Source organism: Tursiops truncatus, chromosome 6, assembly GCF_011762595.2.
Source record: "Tursiops truncatus isolate mTurTru1 chromosome 6, mTurTru1.mat.Y, whole genome shotgun sequence".
In the NCBI taxonomy this organism is placed as follows: Eukaryota; Metazoa; Chordata; class Mammalia; order Artiodactyla; family Delphinidae; genus Tursiops; species Tursiops truncatus.
In genome coordinates, this window is record NC_047039.1 from 49000004 (window position 1) to 49013173 (window position 13170).

At 42.4% G+C, this 13170-nt stretch overlaps 1 protein-coding gene across 1 annotated transcript in view; it reads right to left on the reverse strand.

Moving 5' to 3' along the window:
• Positions 1-975: 975 nt before the first annotated feature.
• SH3GL2 (SH3 domain containing GRB2 like 2, endophilin A1) overlaps positions 976-13170 on the reverse strand; it is a 198611-nt gene continuing 186416 nt past the window's right edge. The window contains exons 4-9 of the mRNA XM_033858060.2: positions 11310-11453; positions 10261-10394; positions 8250-8408; positions 6603-6706; positions 4661-4791; positions 976-2567 (exon numbers count right to left, since the gene is read on the reverse strand). Coding sequence (XP_033713951.2) covers positions 2368-2567; positions 4661-4791; positions 6603-6706; positions 8250-8408; positions 10261-10394; positions 11310-11453 — 872 coding nt within the window. The 3' untranslated portion in view covers positions 976-2367. The remainder of the gene's footprint in view (positions 2568-4660; positions 4792-6602; positions 6707-8249; positions 8409-10260; positions 10395-11309; positions 11454-13170) is intronic.

A 13170-nucleotide genomic window follows, 5' to 3' on the forward strand; every position in this document is an offset into this window, starting at 1 on the left:
TCAAACATGTTTCATAATTTTCTATGTAGAGATCTTATATAATTCTTATTAGATTTATGTCTGTAGACTTCAATTTTTGATGCCTTTGTAAATGATATACATTTTAATTACTTTTTTCTAATTGACTGTTACTGGTATATAAAAATTTTTTGGATATTGATTATATACTCAGTAATCCTATTAAATTTACTTATTGAGTCTAATAGTTTATCTGTGACTTTTCTGGATTTTCTCCATTCACAATAATGTCATTGGTAATTTCTTCTTTAAATTGGTTTGAAGAATTGATCTATAATACTCTAACTCATAGCTAGCAAAAATATTATTTTCATGTTACACAGCAGTTCACATACAGTATATATGTGAGCCTAATATATTTGATTAAAACAATTTGTTTTAGATTAGAACATTTGGACTATTGGCCTCGGCATGGAGGAATACAAAGGGCACCCAGTACATAAAGAACATGTTTGTTTTCTCAGGAGCTCAGGAAATACATATTCTGTATGCATTGCTCCCCTCCCCCCACCTACCTACCCCTCCCCCCATATATACACCAAGAGAAAAGGCGGCCACCTTTTGGCCGGTCTGTATTTCCACGTCTATTCCTTTCTCTTTAAGCATGAAAGAAAACAAAAGACTGATTGAAATGATACATTTTATTTGTTCCTCTGAATATTACACTCTTCTGATTATATCACCATGATGCTATCTCATTTAACTTCTAGAAGACCTCTTCTCTCCACTTTCTTATCTTCTTTTTCAAATCTCCTCCTTCCCTGGGTTACCAGTAAGTTACCAGTGTCCACGCTAAGTCGCTTCTTGATAACGGAGCTTCCCTTGCTTACAGAGAAGTAGGTCTGAGGTTGGAACCAGGTCTGCTTTGGTTGTATCAGAAGGCAATGAAGACTAGTCCACCCACTGTCGGACCCAGAGAACTGACACAAAATAAAGGACCAGAGCCTTTGGTTCTGTCTTCAGCAATATTTATTGGAAACAGCGACGCTTCCCGCGGTTAAGAGTTTATACATTAAGCAGTAAGATTTGCCTGTCGCTCCACATGATCCACTACCGCAGGTGGCACATCCAAAGCAGCACATTAAACCTCTGAAAGAATCTGTACAGCTAGATAAATAGAACTCTGGATGCCTAACAGGACTTTAATGACTGATACGAAAAAACCCGCAAGAAACAAATCAATGAAGAAAACCACTCATAAGTTTACACACAGCACTGTACACACAAAATGAAGAGGAGATAGAAGGGACAGAAATAAAAGTCATGACTGAATTGGGAAAGAGCTTTGCATATGCAGCCACACATCTTAAACTGCTAAGCACAAAAATCATCTTTATTTGGTCCTCATTGAGGGCAGAATATGCACAAATGATGTTCAAAGAACACAAGGTGAAAGTGGAGTGGGAAGATGGTTACTGTTTCTCGGTCTATGAACTAGTGGGAAAATGGTTTCTAGTGTTTTTCTTCTTGTGTCTCTATACCAAATGTATTCATGAAACACGTAATTCATAAATAAGACTGAAGTGAAGATATTTGTTCCTCTGTCCAGGTACCTTCAGAAATGCCCTGTATGTATACATGGTTTCTGTACAGCAAGAAATTTAAGCCTGGAAACCAGATCTCTTCCCATTTCCCCATAATGGAGAATCTCCTCTTCAGCTCCTCCCTCAATATGCTGACTGCTAACTGTCTTACTTAGAAATAAAATGGGAATCCCCCTCTGGCTTTAATAGCAGGGAGGGAAGAAAACCGGCTGTAACTCAGAAATAGGCATAAGCTGTGGAACAAAGGTGACTGTTCTCAGAGAAGGCTTTGAACCCACACTCAACACTTTTATATTGACAGCATCAAGGGACTCGCTCGTTCAGACCAGAAGACAATTTGCTGGTGAGGGAGGCTTCCTTTGACAACTCTGTGACCCACATGTTTGGGAGGGGTCACTGTGAAAACGAGAACTTTCTCCTCTATTTAAATGGAGAACCTGAGACCTTGAGATGGCCCCGGGTGGTAGATAACATCTTCGCAGGATGGTTTATCTGTGATGTGGCTGATGGTCATATTCTAAGAAGCCACATCCTCCTGAGAACTGTGTCAACAGCAGTTCTGTGAATTCTGGCTGGTCTCAGATGGTATTTACAAAGCACATGCCATGCCCACCAGGCTAAGAAGATACCATCCATCACCATGACTCTCGTGGGATCACACAAGTCAACGAAACGTACTCAGTGGGGCTTGATGACTTGGACCACTGCAGCCTGCACTTGGGATGTGTTGTAAGCAGCATTACCAAAGCAGTGGTTAAACTTAACTATCTGGGTCAGGAAGAGGTGAGCCAGCCAGCATGACATCCTAATGGGGCAGAGCAACCAGAATCTCCACGTAATTGATGGGGAAGAAGCCTGACTGGCCATGGAGCATCCCCTCATACCAGTTCTCATCAATCTGGTTAGTGAGTGTGATGATATCACCCTCTTTAAAACCCAACTCCCCTTCATTTTCAGGTTCAAAGTCGTACAGAGCTCGGCAGCAGGGCTGATCCATTGGGGCACCTGGGAGTAAGAGCAGGAGAGAAGAACACAGAAAGACAAGGGGAATTTAATGCACGTATCTACCTCCTGCTGCACCTGCCCAGCTTGCTGTCCCCCTTGGTTCCTCCCTCACTCCTCTTCCCGCTGACGCTTCCTCTTGCTACTGGTCCCCAGTGTCTGCTGCACGGCACCTTGCCCTCTAGCAGTCTTCAGAAGCTTTCTCATGTTCCTTGAAGTTGTTGAATTGCTGTTTCTATTTCCAGTATGAAAAATTGGCCACATCTATCCTTGTGATACGTACAACACAATTCATCAAGGTTGGTCTTGCTAACAATGCCCAGAGATGGGAGACCCAATGACTTAAGGAGTATTAACGAGATTTAGGTTCAAAATGAAGCGTGGCCAGAATTCCTTCCATGCTAGCACTTTAAGATCTCTGCACATGTGAAATAATAGTGTTTATTACACGGACAAAACTTTACAACTTCAGAATAACAATGCAGTTCTCACTTTTTAAAAATAAAGACCCCTCCCGACCCAGCCTCTGGAAACCACTGTAATGTAGTAAAAATAAGACAATATAAAACACTGGGTCCAAGTTCTTACTCTCTGTGACCTTGCCTAAGGCACTTTGCTCTCAGGTTCTTTGTCTAAAATTGGAACTGACAGTAGAACTTACTTTTCACAGTACTACTCTGGCTATTAAATGAGATTATATAAAAATGATATAATTTACACCTTTGCGTTATATAGTGCATATATAAACATGAGGTGTGCATCAGAGCTACGGCATAGAAAAAATAATATATTCTTCCTTGAGTTAAATATTGAAGGATGGGATCATAGCTTAAAAGGGATCTATGTTAAATGAGCAAATATATTAACACAGCAGGCACATACATATGTATATCGACGCAGACAAGTGCATACAGCTCCATGCCATCTAGATGGCTTTGAAGGGGAACAATGAATTTTTTTTTTTTTTTTTTACTTAGAGAAAGCAAATTAACGAGTCTCCAAAAGAAAAGTGAAATATGGGATTGGTTTTTGAGCAGGGGGAAGCAGGTTACCTACAACTTATATGACTAGTCCTTGTAACCAGATAACTTCTAAAAACCACTGCTGTTTATCCGCACACTGAGGGCTCTGAGCAGCAGAGCTAAGCACGAGGGGCAGAGAACTCCAACTGTCGCCACACACCTCACTTTGCTCCTTCATGGTCTCCTGAGAGCACCTATGTTTCCTACTGTAGAACATCAGGCACTGGGGATGCAGGGAAAACAGGAGAAAGCTGTATATCCTTAAAATCCGCATCCAGTATGAGATAGTTCCTGTTCTTCAACCAAGAGGATTACCAAGGTTGAATCTATTTCAAGCACAGGTTTTTATCTGATCTGTGTGTAGGGGGTGGAGAGCGGTGGTACCACCTAAAAGAATACATTACTGGGTATACATCAACATTACTGATGGAAAATAGGTTTTAGCTCCCATTGTATCAACCTCTTACCACAGCACGATGAACTGGCTGGAGGGTGGGGAAAGGAGGGAAGTCTAGCAGATGCTGAGACTCAGAATATACTCATCTACAAATATATTCACCCACATGCTACTGTGACTCAGGAAATCCAACTCAGCAAGTTCCTGGAGTGCCTGCTGTCTGTGGGTTATACGTGAGTGTACGTGGGCACGCACTGCCCAGGAGCATGATTCCTCATGCAGGCAGGAATCACGGAAGCAGAATAACAGGAAGGAAAGATGCCATCCCTACAACTAAACTCACATATTAAGGTAATTGTAAGACCACAAAGGAGGGTCAAAATCAAATGTGTTTGTTAGAACAGTTAAGTATATGCTGATGATGGACAGTGAGAGAAAAAAGGGACTTAACAAAGAAAGTTTTATAGAAGAGAGAGAGTAAAGGAGGGGAAGAGATAATCAATGAGACAAGAAGGAACTCCTTTAAGAGTTTCTACCTGACAAAACCATCCTGTAAGAAATATATTATAGTGGATTCCTTATGCACACAGATTGGACTGCTCCTAGCATTTCTGGAAGAGTGTCAGTGCAGTGTGCCCAGGCCCGGGGAATGGGTTCTGCAGGCCTCCGCTCCTTACCTGCAGGTTTGGGAGTGCTCGTGTGGGAGAGGCCCCCATTGGGCTGAGTGCTGTCCCCAGTTGTAAACTCCAGGCTCATTCGAGGTTTAGGCTGATATTCCCTTCTAGGCTGAGATGAAGCTTGTCTTATTCTGCATTAAAAAGAAAAAGGGGGGTAGAGTATGCAGCCAATTAAGAAGAAAAAGAAAAGCAATACAATCCTGAAAATGCTTAGGTCACCCACCAACCTACCATTGTGGAGTATGGGAAATCTGAAAAGGACCCTTAGTTTTCTTATCTGTGTCTGTCTCCACTTTAGTGCTGTGGTCACACCCGCTGTGGTTATACCCTCACTGCCTTCATCCTTCCTCTCACTTTCTCCCTCATTTACTCAGAGCTCACTTTGCAAGTATGCAGGGTGCTAGGTGCCAGGAACTCAAAGATGAATAAGTCACAGTTCCTACCCTCAAGCAGCTTATGGCCTGGAGGGGAGACAGAACATAAGCAACTGATTACTGTCAACTGTAGTAAGTGCTGCTATGGAGATAGGACAAAATGCCACAGGCACCCAGGGGTGGAGCTGGGGGTGGTGAGGAGTCTACCTGTCCATGGGGAAGTTGGAGAAGGTTTAAGGAGAAAAGGTAAAAGATAGGTAGGAGTCATTTCTAGATGGACAGCTGTTTCCAGAAGAAAGTTATTTCTTGTAGAGCTTCAGGTGGTATGGAGGGAGGAAAGGGGGAAGTACTGTGTGCTCTGGGAACAGCACAGAGGAAGGGGGAGAGAATCCAAGGGAGACAGGAGAGAGGTGGAAAGGTACAGGCAGTAAATGTATTCTGCACACCCGGAAGTCTTTTCCACAGCTTCAGGTGTTCACGAAGCAAAGTGAACAGCACATTTGCAAGGGTGGGGGGAGTTTAGGGTATGGCGATTGTAGAATGACAGTGGCTTTGGACGTAGTTCAGAGGCAAAAAAGAAAAGTGGCCTTCGTGCTCAACAGATGTCACAAAGACATATAATATTTCTTTAGTACATGGAAGCGCATGGTTTTAAACCATTCTAGAGGCTTCAGAGTGTTACACATAATTCCACAAGGGTGCACTGAGGAAAGATGAGCGATCCAAGCACGAGTCAAGGAAGATACTGAGGAGAGGAAGAGGCTGGCCAGATGGAAACAGGTGAGGTCGTTTCCCGTAATACAGCACCGTAACTGGAGGCTGCCTTGTGCACTTACATCAGCTATGAGAGTCGACTCTGGCCATGAGCTGAGAATAAAAGCTGCTGAGGCCATCCTTTGATGTACATGCATTTAGTTTAACGAACATAACACATATGATATAGCACAGGGCTACCGTGTACAGCTGTGCAGGCTGTGTCCTGCAGCTCCAGGGAGACTCATTCATGAATTAAACCACCCAGCCTGGCTATGAGGCCCATCTGAGGAGGTGGAACAGACATAAGAAAACAGCTCCCTCTGACGGACCTCGTCACCATTCAGAGAAATACAAGGTATGGAACGACACAGGCTTTCCAATAGGTTATGCTTAAACCTGAACCCCTGCTGCACCACTGTGTGACCCTGAGCCCCAGTCTGCTCGTCTGTTAGGTGAGGCTTACAGGGCTCTTCTATGATTGATGATGATACACGTTCAGTACCCACACAGAATAGCTGCTCAGCAAATCACATCCATTATCATTAGTAGAGTCCTGGCGTTCCATCTGTGGCATCCAAAATACTCCTTAAGTATTTAGCTCTCATAAACACAAGACTAGATTCAACCGAACAAGGTAAAACAAAGCCCAAGACAACATAAAATCAAAACAAATGGTCCATAAGGTGTCTTTGTAGGATCAGCAGGAATTTTGGTGGAAGTTTTTCTTCGAATGTATTCTAATATCTCCACTTCTTTATACACCATTTCATAGCAAGAAAATGGAATGGAAAATGCAGGGAGCTGTAAAATACCTTTCTTCCAGTCTGACTGTGACTTGCTGCAGGATCTGGACTGCCTGCTTATGGTACTCCAGCTGCGCCTGGATGAGCGCAGACAGCTGGCTCACCTGTTCGATCTGCAGATCAACAGGGGAATCACACCTTAGTTACCAGGTTACTGTCCTTAACCAGCTGCTAGTGCCCAGTCCACAAGACACAGCTACCCCGGACACACGGACCAGTGCTCAGTGATGCCCATGACTGTGTGGTGAGCCAGGCTGACCGATAAGATAGTTTTGCAAGTTACAAACTGATTAAGGATGAGAAAGCATCCCTGTGTTGGGAAACTCTAGTACTATGAGAAGAAACTTTAGTCAGAATCCTCCTGAAGATGACATAACTCTCATCAACCAGTCTCATGCTTAGCTACAACCTTCTGATTAGGATTTGGCTTATTTTATTGATTTCCTATAGGACAAAAGATGCACTGACTAGAACATTCTTTGCTCTCTATAACTTCATGCCAAGTCAGTATTAGTGCTGTTAATAAAAATGTGGGTATTGATTTCTCACATGAAGCACTATGGGAGACAGCGTGGTATGATGAAAAATCTTTTGTTCTCTCTGACCCTCATCTGCAATGTAGAAGGGTTGAGTCAAGTGACATCTTGGGTTCATTCCAGCTCTAATATTCTAAGCATCTTTGGTTACTCTTCATGTTGAGTCCTGTGTTGTGATCCAGCTGAATAATGGCCTCTGAGTTAACAGAGGCAATGCTGCCCCATGGGTTTTGGGGTGGGGTAGGGTTCTGGGTGAAGGGAAGGAACACTGTGATTCGGGTCACCCTCATCCCCATGGTGTTCCTCTTCAGTAGTTAGGTGGACACGTTGTTTTACATAAACACACACTCTGACACCGTCTCTGGATAGTGTGAAAGTCTGGATATGTTCAACTTGCCTCCCCTGTCACCAGTCTGGGGTGTGATAAGTACATAAACGCTCTGTAAATATCTTGGCAGAAGTTGGTCAGTAACTGATGGGGCCGGAGGTGGGGATAAGCAAGGACAGGAAAGCTGGTTAACGGGTTTTATGACATGACCGGTCGGAATGTAAGTTCTAAAGCCGTGAATAGTAATTCAGCACACTGGAAATGTGAAGGCAACTTTTAAACTATCTCCTCTATGTCCCAAATGTAGTATCTATGCTACAATCGTCAATCTCAATTGAAATCATCTTTGGAAAGAAAATGTCGACTTTACTTCAAAATACAGACCATCTTAACCTACGTTGGACACTCACTTCTGAATACATTTTACTTGACTGATAATCTTATCTAATCTGAAGTCAATGTGCCTTACATTTCACATTTCAACAGAGTATTTGCTTAAGCTACTGGACTTCTATAGATCATCAGAAACATTCTTTATCTCCCCACTATTTATAATACTTTAAGATCATTAGCAGACAAAAATCTAGTTAAATCAAACTATAGGAATAGAGAAAAAGCTTCACTATATCTCAGTCTACTTTACAATTTTAAATAATTTGAAAGAATAACCATCTACTGAAGTTCTCACCACATAGTACAGTCATTAACATTTTTAATTACATAACCCTTTAACACATTAATCTCGTGCCTCAAAGCCAAAGCTAAATTAAAAACCACAGGAGAGTCACTCACATCCATCTCTAAGAGATTGAACATGCTTGACTCAGCAATTTCTTTAGACTCATCAAATTTCTCCAGAGCCTGACGTAGCTCTTCATCTGGAATCTTGCCTTGTCGTTTCTTCTTGTAATCAAAGTCCAGGCGTCGACCCTCCAACTTCTTTAAATGATGCTGAAAAAGTCAAGGGTGGGAATATACTTTGAAAGGATGTACGGAAAAGGCCTATTTACAGCTCACTTCCCCATCATGCCTATTAGCTTCCAAAATAAGACAGGCTAAGTTCTAAAACATCATGTCACCAGAAAAATAAAGAAACCTGCATCACTGGGGCAAACGCTTCCAAATGCTAAAACATTTATGTTGGGAAACATCTTTAAAAATAATTAATAGCAAGAAAGAAATTGTGGGAAATACCAATACTCTTTACTTCAACCCCTGCTGGGTCAAAGCTAAAGTGGAATATATCCCTCTCCATCCCACGGCAGAAGCCAGGAATGTGTGTACACACCCTACACATCTGGAAAGCACAGGTATATGGGGCTCACAAGTCCCCATCTTCAAGGGAAGTGGTATCTCATGGGAAGGCAGAGGAAAAATGCTTTCCTTGAAATGAGTGAGATAGCATGGTATTCTTTCTTTTCATATCATAGAACATTAGTGCTGGAAAGGATTTATCTTTGAGGTAATCCGGTCTGTTAGAATCACCTAAGATGCTTATTAAACATATGGATTCTTGATCACCTGAATTAGAATATCCAGGGCTGAGGCCTAGGAATCTATGTCTCAGCACTTACCCTAGTTGACTGATGTATCTTTAGGAGAATCATGGATTAATTTAAGCCTCCCATCTAACAGATGATGGCACTTAGTCATCATCTAGACCTAACTTGGAAAGGACCTAACACCATACACTGCACATCAATCCCTCTTTGCATCACCTCAGATGCACACATTCCTGGTGTGTGGCTGCCTAGCCTTGTCCGACACCTCCACTGACCAAGTAGGAAAGTAGTTTCTGAAAGCTACAAAGTATTTTTGTCCTATGAGCAGCAGTGTTTCACTACTAATGGGTGGGAGAAAATGCTAGACTTTCCTTGATCCTGGGTGTGCAAGGAGTAAAAGGGAAGGAAATGGAAACAGAGTTGGGAGTGGTGAAGAAATGAGAAGGAAGGAGGAAGGATATCCTCGACCTTCCCGCCCACGTTACACCCTGCCTCCAATCCATGCCCTGATCCAGACTAAATGTGTGTATCTTTGGAAGGAATATTCTTTTAGAACATCTGAACTGGCAGTCAGCTGCAGGGTAGAGTCCTGGAGGCAGGGTTACGTGTTAGATTTGGAGTGAGTCTGCCACATACTAACTGTGTGACCTTGAGCCGGTGGTAGGGCTGAAGGAGATTTAAGCTAGAATAAGATCAGGGAGACTACACAGTGTGGTACTTCATTTCACAGTCAAGGAAATCAAATTTCAGGCAAGTGCAACAAATATTTGTTAAAAGAATGAATGAGCGAACATCACACACCCAGTTCTAGGTAAAGCCGGTTGAAGTTTATTATTTGGAATAGCTAAACTCTTCCACATGTTTTAGAAAGAGGACAGTCGGGTTCTCCCTCAATCCTAACAAACATTATGAGAATATGAAAACACATGTTTACAGAGTAACAGAATAATTATGTATTTAAGCTAACAAATTTTCTTTATTATTCTGTGGTTTTCTGGGGGCGATTTCACACAGGGAAAGGATATCACCCTCATGGAGAAAAAAGCTTGAAAAAACTTGAAAATTGAACGTGGAGAAGTCAAATGTAATACTCAGGAGTGGCACAGTCATCATAACATTGGGGCTAAAAGTACTGCCTTTCTGGTTTCTCTCGATTTATCGTGCTGGATTGTTTTGCAATTCACATGTTCAGTGCTGACAACATGCACGGTAAGCTTTAAAAAAATGTTTCCTAAAGGAGAAGGGCACCTGCATCTGTACAATTCCAACTGCCCACTTCCCAAATAACTAGCTGCAGATACCTGAATTTCCCTCAGATCTTTGTCATGAAGATTCTGAAGGGGGTCAATGAAGTTCTGCTTCACTTCCATGTCCAAAGAGTCCTTCACCTCCGAGAGTTCCCGCATGGCCTCCCCCACCTCACCAAGCGCTGGGCCTGCAAGGGGATAACTAAGCACTTGTACTCGTTAAAGAACAAAGGTGAAGGTGAAATGCACTTGCAATAACAGCACCCATCACAGACGAAAAACCGGGGATTACTGTCTGTCTTCTGAAGACAACCAAGACAACAGACAGCATATAATGCCCTCTGGAGATCAGTGTATTTTCCACCTGAGACAGTACATGAAAGTTCACTGAGTACAATAGACTCAATGCCCCCAATGGGTGGTAGAGGGACCCCTTATTATAAAGAACATAAAATTTTGCTTTTCCTTTAAAAAGCAATTTGGAAGCTCCCTACCCTCCTTTGTAAGTGCTTGCTTTCCTTTAGAGGAGACCTCTTTAAGGCCAGCGCATTGAGCAAAAGCAAATACCGGGAACAGAGCACAGGGCTCAATCAGGAAGGACAGTCATTTGCTGCGACCTCACATTGTGAAGGAGTGAAAACAGAAGGTGGTTACTATGGCGGCTGAGGGTCAAAGGAGGGAGGGGTGAAGGAATTCACCTGGGGCAGTCAAATTTGGTACCCTGGAGAGAAGAGCAGGGAGCAAAGAGAAAGCTCATGGGGTGGGGTGCTGACTCATGCTGAGTCAGCATGAGTCATGCTGACAGTTCCCTCTGTCCCAACACTAGTTACTGCCAGACACGTGCAATGGTAAATGTCCAGGCATCCGGATGCGTCACCCAGCTATTGTAATGATGGGATCTCATTAGGAAAAAAGAAAATACATAAAATTCCTAAGACAAATGATGAAACGGTCTGAAAAGAAATTTGGGGCCCATGTGGACAAGACCTAAAATTGAGAATCAAAATATAAAATGGTTTGGATGATTTCCTACAGAGTTTTCTTAGTGGAACTAAAATCCCACGGACGAATGAAAAATGAAAATGTGAGGAAGCATACATTACCGAAGTTGCAATCATCTCCAAGCTCTCTTCCAAACTTGAGCATGGCCTCTGCCAGCAGCGCTTCTGCCTGAGGGTAGCCTGGCCCTTTCTCCTGGCCACGGATTTTTGACATGGTGTTGATCATGCTGAGTTTAGCTCTGGAAGCTGAAGACAAAGAGATAAGAGACTTTCAAAGCAGGCAACGTGATGTAGGAGGGACAGGGCTGGGTGGGGAGTCAGGCCTTCACAGGTCTCTAAACCAGCTCAGCTACCGAAAATTGCCCCTCCACCAATGTCTTCATCTGCAATATGTGCAGCTTGGTCCACAGATAAACACACACCTGCTCTTTTAATCGCTAAACTCTCCCTTTCTCTCAAAATCTCAAGAGGAATTTAATAGAAAAGGCAAGCTCTTCCAGGTGAAGATCCCATCTTGCCCGTCTTCCTTTGCCTTTTCTTTTTTTATTTTCTTTTTTAAACATTTTTATTGGAGTATAATTGCTTTACAATGGTGTGTTAGTTTTTGTTGTATAACAAAGTGAATCAGCTATATATATACATACATCCCCATATCCCCTCCCTCTTGCATCTCCCTCCCGCCCTCCCTATCCCACCCCTCTAGGTGGTCACAAAGCACCGAGCTGATCTCCCTGTGCTATGCTGTTGCTTCCCACTAGCTATCTATTTGACATTTGGTAGTGTATATATGTCCATGCCACTCTCTCACTTCGTCCCAGCTTACCCTTCCCCCTCCCCGTGTCCTCAAGTCCATTCTCTACTCCTGTGCCTTTTCTGATACTCTCTTCATTGCTGTGGCCCTTCAGTCCCTCTGTGGATCTGGGTGGCCCACAGAAAGCACTTCAAAAACTACTGGATTATGTGATCTCGAAGTTTTAAGATTCTACCTTTTATTTCAATTCTAGGAGCCTATGGACTGAAGTAGAAAATTAACTGATAACTCCTGCAGTGTGGGCCTTATGCCATGTTTCACTCACACCATGTATAAAATAGAACTATTTTCAAAATCACCTCTCAACTAAGATTCTAACAGTAAACAGTCCCATGAAGAACAGAAATATTGTGTTCATTAAAAAGACTTAATTATTTTTCTCGCACATAACTGCTTCTGAAAATTAGTTTTGTGCCACAAAGACAGCATTTCAATTTCTTTTTTGCTTTTACTTTTATAAAAGAAGATGCCTAGAAGGCAAATCCAGTTTTCATGGAAGAAACAGCTTTATTAGCACACTGTTAAAGACAATGATTTACTTGATGTTAGGATACTACGGCTTCTCAGGTCCATTATCAGAGTTGGGAATGTACATTAACCTAGAATTATGCCCCGGATTCCATCTGTTTAGAAACCCCTGATAGAATCACAGCTAAAGCACACACTTCCAGCATTTAGTGGCTGCCATTTCATCTTGAACATTTCTTTTGAATAGGTTTTTATTTAAACTCTGGGCTTCAAAGGTCGAATCTGCAGACAAAGAGAATTATTATGAGAGGTCACCCTCCCAAGTTTGCCCAGGGATATTATAAAGAACAAGACAGCTATGGCCTCTGCCTTTATGAAGTTTATAGTGAACTGAGGGTAGCGTCTATTTTAAAAGCAATTAGAGTGAAGTGTATACACTAAGTGTCATGTGGGGAGATTACAGCAAGTCACGAAAGTATACAGCATCACCCTAGTCTGTAGGAGTGGGCATCGCAAAGAAGGTTTCGGGTGAGAAATATCTTTAAGCTTAGAATCACATAATGAGTAGCAATTAGTCATGCTAACAGATGTAAAGCCTGGCGGTACCTGGAAAAAATGTAAAATTCACATTTTCTTTACTTTGCTTCTCATAGAAAAGTGTATCATACACGTTAAATTTAAAAA